Here is a 17,502-nt window from a genome sequence, read left to right as displayed (position 1 = left end):
AGTTATGTCCGGGTCCAAGTGCAAGAAGCGGTAGAAGACATTGGTGTGAAAACTCTTGGCAGCAATTAATAAAATTATTACATTAACTTTGCTACCCACTGCCCTGTAAAATGTCAACAACAAAATGCAGTGACTAAAAATGCTGCAGCCCAGAAAGCGGAGCCATTCAAAAATAAACTCAGAGAATCAGGTACACACCAACCGCTTCAGCCCAGAAACAGTCCGGGACAGGCACGTGTGAGGAAGCAAAAAGGCTGAAGAGTAGATTCCTCAGCAGATACTGACCCTGCGTTCAACACAGCTGATGAGAACGGGGGCATTTCCACTTCCAAGGAACACACGATCGAGGCACCAACACTAACCACGAAATACAGGGACGCGGGCGAGGACCTCTCTTTCCCAGACATGGGGAAAATGGCTTCAAAGTCGCACTGATGCCCCCACCCTGAGGTGCAGATCACGCAAGGATCCGTGGCCGGTTTCTCCTGTGGGAATTGGTCTAGCGAATCCCTTGAGTTCACGCTAGTTTGTAAAAACTCTGCCAAAGAACAAAACCACCCACGACAAACACCCCACCTGAAGGCACTTCGTGGCAGAGGACTTCCCACTCTTCCTCCTCCTCCCACCCCTTTCTACTCAAGAAGCCCAAACCCCCAAAGACCTCTTCTCGGGCTCCAGAGAAGCCCGCTGCCCAGGGGCCTGTCCGCCCGCAGGCCACGCGGGACCCAAGCAAAACCAACTCGGCCCCCAGAGTGAACTCGCCCGCTCGCCGGGCTCCACTCCCGAGACGCCGACCGAGCACGGGGACGCGCTCTTCGCCGCTGAAAAGACCGACGCCGTCCCGATTTTACCCTAAGGGCCAACGAGCACGGGGATGGCCTCCCTTTCGCGAGAACCTCCAACGAGACTGGACCGTTCTCGGAGGCGCAGTCTCCTCGAGCCCCGTCCCGCTCCGCACCGGCGCGCGTCTCGCGATGGGGACGCAGAAGCCTCCTCGCCCCGAGGCCGGTTCTGGCTGTACCGCGCGCTGTGGAAGCGACGCCTCCCCCGCGCTCTCCCGCGCCGCCCGACAGGACCCCCTGGCCCGGCCTCGCCATGACAGCCCCAGCGCCCAGCTTTGGTCACCTTTTTCATCAACGCCGGGCGGCAGCCTGGCTTCCCGGGGCCTCCCCGGGTGCCCGCAGAACCAGCCGGGCCGGGCAGCCCCGGCCCCCGAGCGCCGGCTGCAGTGAGGCGGCGACGCCTGGCTGGTCGTCCGCCTTGGGAGCGACTGGCCGAGTGGCGCTAGCCCCGGCACGTCCCTTCCGCGGGCCGGCGCGCGGCTGAGGGAGCTGCGGGCGCTGATACTGCCGCAGCTCAGCCTAGCAAAGCCGGCCCGCCGCGCTCAGCAGCAGTTCCGGCTACGGCGGCCGGTGGGGGCCGCACGGACGGCGCGCGGGGGCGGGGCCGGGGCGCACGGGCGCGCGGGGCGAGGCGACGAGCGCGGGGGCGAGCACGCCCAAGGTTTCTTAGGGCGCGTCTCCGCAAAACGGCGCCCCCATTGGCTAGGTCTGGGCGGGCGCGCTCGCCCGGTGGGCGTAGGGGGCGAGCCCACGGCGCGAGTACTGTTGTGACGCCAGTCTCGCGACCTTGCGGACTGTGCGTCTCTTCGGATTGGTGGACAGGCAGCCAATAGGCCAGGGCCCGTGCTGTGATTGGCCGCAGCCGTGTTGACGGATACAGGAGAAGAAAACGCCGTGGTAGCTCGAAGTGTGGAATCGGGCGCGAACCTGAGTTCTGAGGAGAAGTGTGGCAGCGCGTCCGAGGCAGTTTCGCGCACCCTTTCCTGAGTGGGGTGTGTGCTTCTGCGCTAGGTTAGCGTGGCCGAGCGGCGCTGGGCACTTGGTCATTTTCTTCATAGCAACAAAGCAGAGGGGTGTTTTTCAAATTCTAGTGTTTTTTTTTTTTCCTTTTTTTTTTTTTTTGAGACAGAGTCTCGCTCTGTCGCCCAGGCTGGAGTGCAGTGGCGCGATCTCGGCTCACTGCAAGCTCCGCCTCCCGGAGCTCAGGCGATCCTTCTCCCTCAGCCTCCTGTAGCTGAGACTACAGGCGCCACCGCACCCGGCTAATTTTTGTAATTTTTTTAGAGACGGAATCTCGCCATGTTGCCCAGGCTGGTCTCGGACTCCTGGGCTCCAACGATCCGCCCGCCCCGGCCTCCCAAGCGCTGGAAGCCCAGGCGCGAGCCCCGCGCCCGGCCGCCAGCTGCTTTCTGGGGGGCGCTCCCTGCCTTGCTCCTTTCTGTGGAGTCCGGGGCCCGGCAATGGACACAGGCCCTGTCACCCAACAGCTCAGGCCACTGCCGAGCGCATCGACTTTCCCAGAAACGCCTGACCCACGCCCTCCACTCCCAGGCTAGAAAAGCGGAGCCCAACGAAGGCCTGGGCTGAGACCGCCCGGCGCTGGCAAGGCCCCGCCTCGGGATGCACGGGAGGGGAACACGCCCAGGAGGGGAGGATGCCGCGGTCGATTGGGGCTGTGACAGCGCGCCCTCAATACGAAGGGGACCCGGACGCCGGCCCTGCGCCGCCGTCTCTCCTAAAAAAAGCTCGCCGGCTTCTCTTTTGCAGAACGGAATAACCCGGCCCCCGGCGCTCAGACCTCGGAGCCGCACGTGCGTGCCCGATCGCCTTCGGCTCTTTCCGGCCGCTCGGGGCGCTTCGGGCGTCCTCGGGGCCGCCTCGCTCACCTTCGGCTATTTCCGCGTTCCTGGCGCGCCGTTGTCCCGGCAACGCGCGGCGGCTCGGCGGCCTGGCAGAGGTGAGTGGCCTTAAGGGCTAGGGCGGCCGACCCAGGTCCTTAGGAGCCAGGCGGGGGTTTGGGGCCGAGGATCTGACCGGTGGCGGGCGTCGGGACCCTCCTGTCTCCTCCCACGATCCCGTCGCCGCCGAGTCCCCGCGGCCCCTCGCGGGTCCCATCGAGGGTCCCATCGAGGCTGGGGCGGGCTTGGCGCGGGGTCCAGGTCGCCCGTAGGACGATGGCTGTCGCCCCCGCACGGCCTCGAATCGCGGCTGATTCCGGTCGCTGGGAGAGTCCCTTTGGAATGGGCGGGGTGGGGAGGTGGGCGGCGCCATCACATACCCCAGGTGAAGCGGGACTAACGAGAGGAGCAAAAAAAAAAACAACATTCTATGCTTGGTCACACGCTGGGTCGGCCCTGAGGGTCGCGTTGCATCAAACCGCCAGCGCATGGCTTCTCGATACCGTCCGCTGGATGCAACGAGGACCCTGCGCAGACCGGAGGCTCTGGATTGTGGCCTGGAGAGCGAGGCTTTGTAGGGTGGTCCCGGGTGCCTGCCCCTGAGAGTCCACCGTGGAGCCCCGTCCGGGGGTTCCCTACTCGGCGTCACAGAGGAGGAAGGCTACTCAAAGCCCTGTGACCCCGTGCCGCTTAGCTGAATGGGCTTAACAGATTCTTTCCAAAAGCTGGTTTAATGGAGGCACTTGTAGAGGCTCTGGAGACGCTGGACCCCTAAAAGTAAGAGGAGTACATCAGTTAGAATAAATAATAGTTTTTTTCTGGTTCCCCATAGTTGATATATCTCCCAGTTGTATGTTCCGGAGACTGGGACTTTGTTTCAAGGAAAGGAAGGGTACTTGTTTCCGAGCTAACGCTATTGCAGATTGTTATCAAGTAGGTAACTATTTTATTGGTAACCATCTCTCCTCCTTGTGTCAACTTTTTAAATTATACTGATAATACTCATTTTGGGAACTTGTTAAAATGCAGGTGAAAGGAACTATGAACAATTATATTAATGCATTGTGTAAAAATGGAACTCATTCAGTCAGGCCTGCAACCCGTTTCTTATATTAATAACACAACAGGAAGAATCTCTCTCCTTGCTAATACGCAGCTTCATCCGCGCAGGGCCTGTTCTGTGCAAGGCACTGTTCTAAGAAGCTGGGAATACTGGGTGCCTCCGGCTCTCTGGGAAAGATAATATGGGGGGCAGTGTGTGAGCAGCGGAAACTCACATTTACAGTAAAGTCTAAATGCAGCCACGGAGAAGCTCAGCGTTGTGTGGGGACACTGGGAAAGAAGCACAGGACAAAGGCAAAGCCATCAAGCCCTGAGAGAGCTCCCTTACCCAAAGCCGGGCGGGAACGTTGAAAAACCCCAGGCAGGAAAGAAAGTAATTAGGACCGTTTGCCTTCATAGTTAGTACAAAGTGTTGTTTGTACTAATGTATCACTCATTTTTCAGAGAAATATTTTCACAGAGTAAGCTTGTTAGAGACTAATTTCCCATAGCCCAGGATTTGTAACCTTGGCTGGCTGCAACATGTTAAAACTCTTTTTTTTTTTTTCGAAACAGAGTTTCGCTCTGTTGCCCAGGCTGGAGTGCAGTGGTGAGATCTTGGCTCACTGCAACCTCTGCCTCCTGGATTCAAGCGATTCTCGTGCCTCAGCCTCCTGAGTAGGTGGGATTATAGGCAGGCACCACCACACCCAGCTAATTTTTGTATTTTTTAGTAGAGATGAGGTTTCACCATGTTGTCCAGGATGGTCTCGATCTTCTGACCTCGTGATCCACCCACCTCAGCCTCCCAAAGTGCTGGCATTACAGGTGTGAGCCATCGCGCCCGGCCAAAACTCATTTTAAGAGGCAATTCCAGCTACTTGGGAGACTGAGGCAGGAAGATCACTTGAGCCCAGGAGTTCAAGGCTACAGTGAGCCATTGATCACACCACTGCTCTCCAGCCTGGGGGCCCTGTCTCTAAACAAAATACATATTTTTTAATTTAAAGGTTTCTTTTGCTGTTTTAAATTGCCCAGGTTTTGATCTGGAGTGTGTGTTTGTTTGTTGTTTGGGTTCCTTTTTTTTTTTTTTTTAATTTTTTTATTTTTTGAGACAGAGTCTTGTTCTGTTGCTAGGCTGGAGTGCAGTGGGGTGATCTCAGCTCACTGCAATCTCTGCCTCCCAGGTTCAAGCGCTTCTTCTGTCTCTGGGATTGTCTCTGGGATGTCTCTGTAGCTGGGATTACAGGCGTGCACCACCACAACTGGCTAATTTTTTGTATTTTTAGTAGACGGCGGCGGGGGCGGTGGTGCACATTTGCCATTTTGCTCAGGCTGGTCTCCAACTCCTGAGCTCACGCAATCTGCCCGCCTCGGCCTCCCAAATTGCTAGGATTACAGGCATGAGCCGCCGCACCCATCCTGAATAATTTTAAATGGTGGCAAACATGTCTACAAAAATGCTCTTCTCTGCCAGTTAACTTCCCCAAATTGACTGAGGTGTAAAAAAGTGAGAGTAACCAGACCGTCACTTCATGTATCACCCTAACCCTCCTGAAAAGGGACAACATGTATATCTTTTCCAGATCTGAGAGGAAGAATGAGAGCGATTAAGTTCACGTAACTGATCAAGCTCAACTTCTCACAGCTGCTGCAGCTGTGTGTTCTTGACTCTCTAATGGAGGAAGCCTTCTGTCTTCTACCACCTGTAAGTCAGAGGTAGAGGACAGTCTGATTTTATGCTTTACTGGAAATTAAGGGCTGGTTTTTTTCTGTACCAGTACTCTCTTCTGGAGCAGTTTGCTCTTATTTTGTTTGAAAATGTTGTTTAAAAGGCAGCGGTGACTCACGGCTATAATCCCAGCACTTTAGGAGGCCAAGGCAGGAGGATTACCTGAGCTCAGGAGTTCAAGACCAACCTGGGCAACATAGTAAAACTCTGTGTCTACAAAAATTATTTAAAAATTAGCTGGCCATGGTAGTGCATGTCTGTAGTCCCAGCTACTTGAGAGACTGAGGTGAGAGAATCACTTGAGCCCAGGAGTTTGAGGCTACAGTGAGCCGTGATCACACCACTGCACTCCAGCCTGGGTAACAGAGCGAGACTTGGTCTAAAAAGGAAAAAAAAGGCAACTACAGAAATAGAACTTGTCCTTATTGTGACTAGAATGAAAGTTACTGAGGATTGCATGTGTAGTCTAGGCTGCAGGGCTTTTCTTTCTTTCCTTCTTTGATGGCCATGAGTTGTATTCGTCTCTGTCACACAGCCTGGGTGATTCCGAGTCTAACTACTTCTCGTCTGCATTTCTCCCTGTTGGAGATCTCCTTGCATCAGGTTGTCTGCTCAGTCCACAAGGCATTTTCAAGTTGCCGATGGTCTTCCAATGGTAGCTTTGGGATGCTTCCCTTTTGTCATTCCATGTATAGTCATTTTGTTTGTTTTATTTAAAACTGATTGGACTTGGTCATTTTTTTTCCGTGCAGGTTTCAGCGCTGAGCAGGCCTGAGTTCCGTCATGGCCCTCTATTTTGACCACCAGATAGAAGCCCCAGATGCAGCGGGGTCACCCTCACACATCAGCTGGCACCCCGTCCATCCATTCCTGGCAGTTGCTTACATCAGCACAACCTCAACAGGCAGCGTGGATATTTACCTGGAGCAAGTGAGTGCTCAGAAGCAAGGAGCCTGACTGGTAGCTTCGGGCCCACGTTGTTTGTGTTGCTGCTGTTCTCGTGTGTGTGCATCTGTGAGTGTGTGCACACGTGTGTGTACATATGGGTATGTGTGTGCGTGTGTGTGTATATGCATGCATCCCTATGTGCATGTATGTGTGTTGGTTTGTGTATGTGCATATCTATGTGTGCATCTGTGTATGTGTGCGCACACGTGGGTGTGTGCATATGGGTGTGTGTGTACATCTGTATGCATGTATGTCGGGGGGTGTATGCATGTGTATGTGTGCCTGTGTGTGTGTGTTCAAACGAACTCTACTCTAGGTTATTCATGAAGAAAACAACATCCATCAGGCCGGGCACAGTAGCTCACGCCTGTAATCCCAGCACTTTGTGAAACCAAGGTGGGTGGATCACTTGAGGTTGGGAGTTCGAGACCAGCCTGACCAACGTGGAGAAACCCCATCTCTACTAAAAATACAAAATTAGCCGGGCGTGGTGGCGCGTGCCTGTAATCCCAGCTACTCGGGAGGCTAAGGCGGGAGAATCGCTTAAACCCAGGAGGCGGAGGTTGCAGTGAGCGGAGATCGCACCATTGCACTCCAGCCTGGGCAACAAAAGCGAAACTCTGTGCCCAAAAAAAAAAGAAAGAAAAAGAAAACAACATCCATCATCAGTTTTCACAGATGTCAAATCCCAGTATTATGAAAGCCCTAGTGCGTGGGCAGTTCTTTCACCCTAGCTATTGTGGTGGCTTGGGGACATGTTTAGGAATCCTTAAGGCTCATCAGCATTAAGCCACTATCAGTTCATGGTCACCACCAGAAATGGCCCCACAGTGCTGTTTGTGGATGCTGAGGCATCCTCCTCTGTCAGCACCCTCCTTCATGCTCCACAGTGGCCATTTGGAACTCTAATCATTTCCACAAACTGGGTGGCTTTAAACAACAGAAAGGTGCTCTGGCAGCTCTGGAGGCCAGAACTCCAAAATCAGGTGTCAGCAGGGCCCGCTGGCTCTGAAGGCTGAAGGGAAAGTCTGCCCTAAGCTGCTGTCCTGCTCCTGCTGTTCCCAGCAAGGCTAGTGCTCCCTGGCAGGCAGATGCACTGCTCCAGCCCTGCCTCTGGTGTCATCCGGCCTTCCCTTCTGTGTGTCTGCATCTCTTCTCCTCTTCCTAAAAGGACACCAGGCATATGTAACTAGGGCCTGCTCTAATGACCTCACCTGAGCTTACCCACATCTGCAAAGACCGTGTTTCCAAAGGAGGCCACGTCACAAGGACCAGGGAATAGGACTTCCACATATCTTTGTGGGGACACAGTTCACCCCCAACAGAAACTTTCCCCAAGCTCCTCAGACTTCCATAACTGCCCTCTCAGTGCCCAGTGCACCTCCTACTCCACAAAGAAAATGAAGTGCCGGGGGCGGTGGCTCATGCCTGTAATCCCTGCACTTTGGGAGGCTGAGGTGGGCGGATCACGCGGTCAGGAGATCGAGACCATCCTGGCTAACACGGTGAAACCCCGTCTCTACTGAAAATACAAAGAATTAGCCGGGCATAGTGGTGGGCGCCTGTAGTCCCAACTACTCAGGAGGCTGAGGCAGGAGAATGGCGTGAACCCGGGAGGCGGAGCTTGCAGTGAGCGGAGGTCAAGCCACTGCACTCCATCCTGGGAGACAGCGAGACTCCGTCTTAAAAAAAGAAAATGAGGTTTCCTCCTCCACTCTTCTGCAGGCTCCCTGTTGCCACCACAACTCCACCCAAGCAATGACAGTCATCAGTTGCTTCTCGGTGTCACCGCCTGCGTGTTTCGGGGTCCTTGTCTGTACCACATTCCCGTGAAGTCCTCTGGGAAACATGCCTGAGAGCGCAGGTGCGGGGCGTTCCCTGCCTGGCCTCCATGGCTTTGCCAGCTCTTCCTCCATTTCAAGCCTGTGAACACCATGGCCTTCCTCTCTGTTGGTCAAGGCTCCTCTCTGTTTCTTCCTGTGGTCTGAGCATCCCCAGTGGCTTGCAGACACATATCTCCTGCCTCGGAGTTCCCTCTGAGCAGTAAGCTTAGAGACCCAGCTGCCTTCCTGACATCTCTAGGATGTTTCAAGGAGATCTCAGACTGCACAAGACTGAACTGAAATTGTCCCCCACCCCTCCCCTGCCTCATATCTCTTGCTCACTGAAATGGGTACCTCCCATCTCAATGAAAGGCACCTCCTTTATCCTGGTTTCTAGAACAGGGACCTGGGCATGACTGTTGACATCTGCCACTCCCCTAACTTGTAACCCGTCACTAGATCCTCCCAGTTTCTCCCCCGGAACCTCTAGCGAGTCTGCCGCTTCTTGCCCTTCCAATCACCCTTCCCTCCTCCAGGCTCCCATCCCCCTCTCCTGGATACCAGTACAACTTCCTACTGCTGCAGCTGTGCCCTCACAGGCCTCCTCTACTGTACTCCACACGGCAGCCAGGCCTGGCCTCTCCTGGCATCACAGATGGAATCACTCCCTGCTTCCGCCTCACCTGCCCCGCGCTGCTCTTTGGGTGAACATGGAGTCCCTGATGTGGCCCTCAGCACTCTGCCACCTGTCACATCAGCCTCACCTTCCTTGCTGCTGACACAGCCTTCCACATCCTTCCTCGGCCTTCCAGCCCTGCACATGCTGTGCCACCTGCATAGAAGGCGCTCCTTCGTCCATTTGCGTAATTAATGCATTAATCCTTCAGGTGAAAGTGGCTAAGCGGCTTCTTCCTCAGGAACTGCCCCCCACACACACATGCCCTTGTGGCCCAGTGCAGCGCTGGTCTGCAGCTCACTTGTTGCTAGCAGGCTCCTCCGTACACCGGCAGCTATGTGAAGGCTATGGCAGCATTAGGGCTTAGTCCAGCCCCAGCACCAACCCCAGTTTTGCCCATTTTTTTGGGTAGATTCTCCCTTGCAGGAGCCTATAACGTATTGTAAATGGGAATTTTTTTTTAAATAAATATTATTAAATTCCAAAGTTATAGCAATTTTAGATAAAATTGTTTAATTTAGAAGATCTGAAGCATACTATTATAAAACTAGTTAGCAGCATATTTCTGTGCTTCCAGTTGGCACAAGGAAAACTTCAGGATTTCAAAATAACAATCTATCGGACAATGATGAGATCACCGAAGATGGCTACTGAGCCCAGTGGAACAACTGGGGGCAAACCAAGTTAATCTCTGAAAACACGCATATCTTCCCCAAAGCTGCTGCTTTGGAAAATTTTAGAAAACACAGCACATGGCCGGGCGCGGTGGCTCACGCCTATAATCCCAGCACTTTAGGAGGCCAAGGTGGGCAGATCACAAGGTCAGGAGTTTGAGACCAGCCTGGCCAATATGAGGAAATCCTGTGTCTGCTAAATATACAAAAAGTAGCCACCATACCTGGCTAATTTTTGTATTTTTAGTGGAGACGGAGTTTCACCGAATTGGCCCGGCTGGTCTCGAACTCCTGACTTTGTGATCTACTCGCCTCAGCCTCCCAAAGTGCTGTAATTACAGGAGTGAGCGGCCATGCCCAGCCTAGACAGAAGTTCTTAAAAGTAACTGTCGCTTTCTGAACTGCGGGATTTTGCCTCTTGTCCAATGCAGGGGGAGTGTGTGCCAGATACACATGTCGAGAGGCCATTCCGAGTTGCTTCCCTGTGCTGGCACCCAACGCGGCTGGTGCTGGCTGTGGGCTGGGAGACCGGAGAAGTGACGGTGTTTAACAAGCAGGACAAGGAGCAGCACACAATGCCCCCGACACACACAGCCGACATCACCGTGCTCAGTTGGAGCCCCAGTGGAAACTGCCTGCTGTCTGGGGACAGGGTGAGTCAATGCACATGAGGCGCTGTTTTCAGATCTTGGCCTTTTCTGACCATGCTCAGGAGTGTGAAAGATAAAAATATGTGAAACGTGTTGTTGCCAAATTCAGTTGATCTTGTCAGATGCAATTGTAGATTTTGTTTTATATTGGAAGCAAGGCTTGAAAATTTGCCGCTCTGTGGCAAAGGTGTGTCTGCACCTTTATAAGTGAACTTTGCTAGGAAACGACATTCGTAAAGATGAGATAAGCACCCAGATTCTGTCACTTTTCCCAAAGCCTGTTTGTCTAGCTTAGGGCTTCTTAACCAGGGTTGATTCTGTCCCCCAGGGGACATAGGGCAGTGTCCAGTCACATTTTCTGTTGTCAAAATTTGGGGGGAGAATTCTGCTGTACCCCAGTGGGTGATGGACGCTGTCCACCATCACACAGCGTGCAGGACAGACCCACAGCAGAGTTACAAGGTGCAGAGCCAACTGAATCACAAATGTATGGCAGAAATGTTATCATGTGTTTACTTAATTAACCACAGGTAACACATTCACATGTTCCAAGATTCAAAAAGGGTAACAGGCATCCAGAGTGAAGACTGAGCCATGTTCTGTCTCCTCAGTCCCCTGGCTGCTGCCTTCCAGCACACACGGCTTCTTACCGCCTCTCCTGCTTCTTCAGGCACACACAAATGCATTCTTTCTCTCACTTGAGATTTTGGAGTTTCTACATTATGGGAGGAATTGAAAGAACAGTGCAAGGACATGCATCCACCCTCTGTGTCGATTCGCCAGCCATTCCCACTGCCAGGTCTGCCTTCCCTCTTGCTACACGGGTATTTTTCCTGAGTATTTGTGAGTTTATCACAGATACGATGCTTCAGCCCTGCATATTTAGACGTCACTCTCTAAGGCCTAGGGCATTCCCTACCCAGTCACAGTAGAGTTCTCACCGTCCAGGAAATGGAACAGTGACAGTGCTGACATCCAAGATGCAGTTTATGTTCACATTTTTCCAGCTGTCCGAGGAATGTCCTTTAGAGCAGGATCCAGTAAAGGCTCATACATTGTATTTCACTATTTCTCTCTAGTCTCTCTTTTTTTTTTTTTTTTTTTTTTGTGACGGAGTCTTGCTCTGTTGCCCAGGCTAGAATGCAGTGGCACATTCTCAGCTCACTGCAACTTCTACCTCCTGGGTTCAAGCGATTATCCCGCCTCAGCCTTCTCAGTAGCTAGGATTACAGGCGTGCACCACCACACCCAGCTAATTTTTGGTATGTTTAGTAGAGACGGGGTTTCACCATGTGGGTCAGGCTGGTCTCAAGCTCCTGACGTCAAGAGATCTGCCTGCCTCGGTCTCCCAAAGTGCTGGGATTACAGGCGTGAGCTACAACATCTGGCTAGTTTTTTTAAATCAAGAACAATTCCCTGGGCAGTGGATTGGTTAGTCTGCCTGCATTCCTTCCTTTTTTCCTCCCTTTCTTTTTTTTTTTTGGTCTTTCGTGAAATTGACGTTTTGAGGATGTAGACTGGTTGTTTTATAGACTGTCACTCAAGTTGGCTGTGTTTGTCTCCTCATAATACTTTCATTTCAAACATTTTTGGCAGAAATATCGCATAGAGGACATTATCTTCTGATTTTCTCATTCTTTTTCACATAAGTGGTGGCGTCCTGTGCACACTGTCATGTTTCTTGCTTTTTTCATTTTACGGCATATCCTGGTGATTCTTCCATATGGGTAAATAGTGAACTTCCTTGTTTTCTTTAAGCCGGTTCTTCATTAGATGAATGTTATAATTTATTGAACCAGCCCCTATTGATTAACATTTCGGTGGTTTTCAATCTTTGCTAATTAGACAATGGAGCAGTGAGTAACCTTTTGCTTTTGCCATTTCGCACATGTGTACATTTAGAAAAGCACCGAAAAGGGGGTGGACGATGGTGCAGTGAGTAACCGGGTGCTTTTGCCATTTCGCACATGTATACATTTAGAAAAGCACCGAGAAGCGGGTGCAGATGGGTCCAGGGCATGCCCTGTGGCTTAGCAGATGCCCAAACCACTGTCCTCGGGGTGTGGACCAGCTCATAGTGCACACCAGCCTCTCCCTAGAAAGTTGCGTCTGAGTAGCAGAACTGCTTAGAAAAGTAGTATCTCGGAGTGTTTTCATCCAGAACAGTTCCCTGGTGGGTCTAAGTGTTTCTTAGAATTCTCATTTATGTTTCTCTTGCTATCAAGGATGAATATCATTTATAGGAACCATTTGTGTTTCTACTTCTGGTCATATTATTTGCCGATTTTTCTATCAGGTTGTTCCCTTTTTCTGGATGACTTTTCTCCCATTTTTCTGTTCAATTCCCACCTAATGACATTGGCCTGTCCCCAGATTTCTACTTCCTTGGTGATCTTTCCTACTTCCTGCAGTGGAATCGTCTGCCAATCCCACATTAGTATAAAATAACTCAGGATCATTGACTTTTGTAATTCTCAGCTTGACTGTATTAAACAACTAAGCCAGGCATGGTAATTTGCACCTGTAGTCCCAGCTACCTGGGAGGCCAAGCCAAGAGGATCACTTGAGCCCAGGAGTTTGAGTCTAGCCTGAGCAACATAGCAAGACCCCATCTCTTGTAAAAAAAAAAAAAAGAGATAGAAACAGCTAGCAAAATAGATCATCCAGGCATAAAATGAAACCCAGGTATCAGTTGATCAAGTCTTGTGAGTCAGAATATTTAAGAGCTGAAATGCCTAATCCTTCTAAGAAAATCTAAGATTGTGCTGGGATTAATTTAATAATGAGTTCAAGCAGGAAGAGAAGTAATAACGAGGGAACAACACTCGGAACTCCACACCGCAGAGACATCTCTTCCCCAGACTTGATACAAGGGGCTTCCCCTCCGCTCTTCCATCAGGGACCCTGTTGTGGTTACCAGTGGAATCAGCCCAGACCAGCTGAAGTTAGAAGTGCACTTAACCTGAGGCCACTGGGGTATCCCACAGTCTCCCAGGAGAACATGGCCAGGTTAGGACGGCCTGCTCCTGCTCCCTGTCCCAAGTCCAGGCTCAGGGAGGGGCCCCAAAGTCCAGCTCGGGCCAAGTGCCACAGTGCACCAATGAGCAGTAACCAGGGAGGCAGGCGATCCCTAGAAAGGGATATCCCACCAAGCGTCCTCAGAAGTCCCATCAGTAGAGAAGAGGAGAGCATGTTAGAGGGGCCAGGCCACTCATGCCTTCTCAGGAGCTCCTGCGAAGCCAAGTCTGAGGGTCAAGTAAACCCTCACCTGATTCACACCCTGATGTGGGGCCAGCCAGCGTTTAGCAAAGCTTCTTGCCAGTGACGTGCCGCTGGAGAACCAGCACCCCTAACTCATGCTTTGTTACCATGATGCGCCCCGAAGACGCTCATCCATGCACGTCACTTTCCCGTTAGTCCCTTAGTCTACTTAACTCTGGCTCTTCACAAGAAGAAGCTGGTTTCTCACCTTTGGGGTAGCTTTTCTTTAGGGTCTGACTGTATAAAATTGTACTGTGTGAAATAACGTAGAATTCACAGATGGTGGAGAGACGCCCCTCAAGAGTGGTGAGAGGTACAAAAAATGAAGGCGGAGAAGACCCAAGCCTGGACCCCGGGGCAGCTCAATGCTAGAGTCAGGGGTGAGGAGCAGAGGGTGCAGCCGAGGAGGTGGAGGTGCCTCGGGCTCAGTTCTACGTCTTGTACTTCATGCTCATATTCCAGGGTCGTTTGGCAGAAACCTAAGGATCAGGAATATTTGATTCATTGTGTCCTGTGACTTCCCTTCCCCTGAGTTGGTGGAAGTTGAGCTCTTGATAGTAGACACCCGTCCCTCTCTCAGAAGGAGGGTTTACTTTCATCTACCTGAGCAGAGATCTCTGCTTTTGGGTGCAGGCGCTCTAAACATTTGCGTCTAACAACCTCTTCCCCCAGAGCAGCAGCCTGGAAACATGGACATCAGCCTGTCTGATGAGGTTCAGAATGCTGGCTAAGTGGTCAGCTAGAAGCTTGTGTGTGCTAATAAAGATCTCTAAAGTCACTTGTGCAAAAAAAACAAAACAAAAAACTGGCCGATGACACGTGAAGGGCACAGGAATGAATGCCCCTGAGGATGTGGTGTACATAAAATGCTTTGCAGACACGGGAGCCACTGCAGTCCTCAGCTCCAGGGAGGAGGCTGGGAGGGGGATGGGGGATCATTCATTTTCATTTCTATTGTTAGGTGGGGCTTTTTCTCAATATGCAAGCATTATTTTAAAAATATTTTTAAAAAATTTACTAAACACAAAAACACCAATAGTGGGTTTTTTGTTTGTTTGTTTGTTTAAGCACCGTCACCCAGGCTGGAGTGCAATGGTGGGATCTCAGCTCACTGCAAACTCTGCCTCTTGGGTTCAGGCGATTCTTGTGCCTCAGCCTCCCAAGTAGCTGGGATTACAGGCGTGTGCCATCACGCCCGGCTAATATTTGAATTTTTAGTAGAGACAGGATTTCGCCATGTTGGCCAGGCTGGCCTCAGACTCCTGACCTCAAGTGATCTGCTCGCCTGGGTGTCCGAAAGTTCTGGGATTACAGGCATGAGCCATTGTGCCTGCCCTACCAATCGTGTTTTTATTCTTGTCTTCCTCAAGCTGTTAGTGAAGAATCATATAATATACACTGTTTCTATGACGTGTACTTATATGCAACATGCTATTTTAGATCTTGCAAAACCTTTCTTAGAGGTTTCTTGTGTAAGTTTCCTTTTTTTTTCCTGAGACGGAGTCTCGCTCTGTCGCCCAAGCTGGAGTGCAGTGGTGCAATATCAGCTCGCTGCAACCTCCTCCTCCCGGGTTCAAGTGATTCTCCTGCCTCAGCCTCCCAAGTAGCTGGGACTACAGGTGCGCACCAACATGCCCGGCTAATTTTGTGTTTTTAGTAGGGATGAGGTTTCACCATGCTGGCTAGGCTGGTCTTGAAATCCTAACCTCATGATCTGCTGGCCTTGGCCTCCCAAAGTATTGGGATGACAGGCATGAGCCACCGAGCCCAGTCTGTAAGTTTTCTTTAAATCTGACATTATGTGAAAATCCTCTTCCTGTGTACAATAAAAACCATGTTATCCTGCATTTGGGGACATTGGAGTCAGTGCTGCCTGAAAGGGTGGTGGGAAGAAGAGTGTATTGTGGGCTAAAGTGTCCCCCAGTTTTGGGCCAGGAAGCGTCTCCTGGGGAGTCCTTGGCATCAGAGCAGAAGAGCCATGCACATGGACTCAGATTGAGATGCTGCCCTTGGGCACCACCTAACTGCATCCCCCAGTGACGGGAGGCCCCGCCAGCTGTCCCCATGGCGCCGTCTTCCCATTCCCAGAACTTCACTCGCACTTGTCTGTGCCGCGCATTTGCGACTGTGATGATTTTAAATTGAGTGTGCAGTGTACACAGCACAAGGACTTTGCTTCTGACCACATTCTCCAGTAAACAACCACAGCTCCTTGGAGAAATGGCTGATTCCAGGAATGGAACAGAAAAATGAGCCTAGGCCAGGCGCTGTGGCTCACACCTGTAATCCTAGCACTTTGGAAGGCAGAGGTGGGAAAATTGCTTGAGCCCTGGAGTTTGGTACCAGCCTGGGCAACATAGTGAGACCCCATCTGTTCAGAAAATACAAAAATTAGCTGGCTGTGGTGGTGAGCATCTCTATTCCCAGCTACTTGGGAGGCTGAGGTGGGAGGCGCTCACTGGAACCCTGGAAGCGGAGGGTTTCAGGATGGAGTGACTGCACCACTCCGTTTCAGCCAGGGTGACAGAGTGAGACCCTGTCTCAAAAAAGAAAAAAAAAATTGAAAAATGAGCCTAGGTAATCTTAGGGCACCAGAAAGGAAGTGCTCACCAAACCCATGTGATGGGGGCACATCAAAGTGACACAGAGGCCAACTAGAGAGCTTAAAGCTGGCACGTTGTGAGCAGCAGCATATACGAGGCAGCCTTGGATGGTAACCCAGCGTGGGAAATAAATACCCATGTGTCCACCCTGATGCAACACAGGATTGAATGAATGAGTTAATGGTGGTGAAGAGGCAAATCTCCCGTGCTGAAGAAGCCCAGGTGGTTTACATGGATGCTACACCCCGAGGGTAGAGTGTAACTCCCAGCCCTCAAGTGTGGGCTGCAGAGAGTGACTGAACGGTACAGGATGGAGGGGGAGCCAGGGAAGAGCTGCTTCACAGTTCAGAGACCCCACAAGTACAACCTCCACCAGGTGGTCAAGGTCAATGCTGGCAGTGACAAGTCATGGGGATACAGCATGCAGAGAAGGCGCCTCAGCTTTGTGCTCCTCCTCCCCAAGCCCTCCACCCCAGTCAACTATGAGGAAACTATCAACAATCCCAGTGGAGGGGCATCCCATGATATACCAGGCCAGCAGGTCTCAAACTGTCCAGTGCCTTAAGACAAAGAGCCTAAGATGCTGTCATAGCCCAGAGGAGCCCGAGGAGACATGGCGGCCAGATGTCACATGGTGTCCCAGCCTGGCCAACATGGTGATACCCTGTCTCTACAAAAAAATACAAAAATTAGCCAAGTGTGGCGGTGGGCACCTTTAGTCCCAGCTACTCAGGAGCCTGAGGCAGGAGAATTCCTTGAACCCAGGAGGCGGAGGTTGCAATGAGCTAAGACCGCACCACTGCACTCCAGCCTGGGTGACAAAGTGAGACTCAGTCTCAAAAAAAAAAAAAGTTTATTTTAAAAACTTGAATATATAGCAGTTGCTATCTCTAGGCATGAAGATGTGGAGACACTCTATAGGAGTTTCCAGTTCTTTGTTTAAAGACTTGAATAGTTTGAAATTTTTATGGTCTATACACAGTAGTTTTGTAATTTTTTTAAAAAGAAATATGCATCCTGTTGCACAGTTTAACATTTGCCTCCCACCAGTCATTCTGTCGGGACACCTGTCCTACCACGTGGTGTTGGCTCTTTCCAGCTTGGTGTCTTGCTCTTGTGGAGGTTGGACCAAAGGGGCCGAGTGCAAGGGACGCCCCTGCTGAAACACGAGTATGGGAAACCCCTCACGCACTGCATCTTCCGGCTCCCCCCTCCTGGCGAGTAAGTGTGGGGCTTGCACCGTGACCCGTGCGTGTGTTTACATCAGGGGGAAGCGGGAAGCGGGCTGCTCCTGACCCAGGAAGGACCCCAGCCCTGAGTCGCTGTAGGAGAGGTGGAAGAATCTTGACTTCGT

General features: G+C 51.6%; 2 protein-coding genes across 11 annotated transcripts in view; one reads left to right on the top strand and one right to left on the bottom strand.

Moving 5' to 3' along the window:
* The window catches only part of CRAMP1 (cramped chromatin regulator homolog 1), a 65,670-nt gene extending 64,249 nt beyond the window's left edge, over positions 1 to 1,421 (bottom strand). For 2 of the 7 annotated variants that reach the window (XM_037990038.2, XM_037990040.2), the window contains exon 1: positions 286 to 613. In XM_037990038.2, coding sequence (XP_037845966.2) covers positions 286 to 407 — 122 coding nt within the window. In that variant the 5' untranslated portion in view covers positions 408 to 613. Of the gene's footprint in view, positions 1 to 285; positions 615 to 1,125 lie in introns of those variants that run through there. The other 5 variants (XM_037990042.2, XM_037990041.2, XM_037990035.2 and 2 more) reach the window with 5 other exon arrangements.
* A 298-nt stretch (positions 1,422 to 1,719) lies between these two features.
* Positions 1,720 to 17,502, top strand: part of IFT140 (intraflagellar transport 140) — a 105,252-nt gene continuing 89,469 nt past the window's right edge. Inside the window, exons 1-6 of one of the 4 annotated variants that reach the window (XM_007981435.3) lie at positions 1,721 to 1,853; positions 2,610 to 2,799; positions 5,368 to 5,489; positions 6,266 to 6,443; positions 10,066 to 10,287; positions 17,248 to 17,369. In XM_007981435.3, coding sequence (XP_007979626.3) covers positions 6,297 to 6,443; positions 10,066 to 10,287; positions 17,248 to 17,369 — 491 coding nt within the window. In that variant the 5' untranslated portion in view covers positions 1,721 to 1,853; positions 2,610 to 2,799; positions 5,368 to 5,489; positions 6,266 to 6,296. Of the gene's footprint in view, positions 1,854 to 2,609; positions 2,800 to 3,166; positions 3,518 to 5,367; positions 5,490 to 6,265; positions 6,444 to 10,065; positions 10,288 to 17,247; positions 17,370 to 17,502 lie in introns of those variants that run through there. The other 3 variants (XM_037990034.2, XM_007981426.3, XM_007981444.3) reach the window with 3 other exon arrangements.

Source organism: Chlorocebus sabaeus, chromosome 5, assembly GCF_047675955.1.
Source record: "Chlorocebus sabaeus isolate Y175 chromosome 5, mChlSab1.0.hap1, whole genome shotgun sequence".
Taxonomy (NCBI): domain Eukaryota; kingdom Metazoa; phylum Chordata; class Mammalia; order Primates; family Cercopithecidae; genus Chlorocebus; species Chlorocebus sabaeus.
Note: the sequence above shows the minus strand (reverse complement) of the source record. Positions and strands in the feature narration are given on the sequence as shown.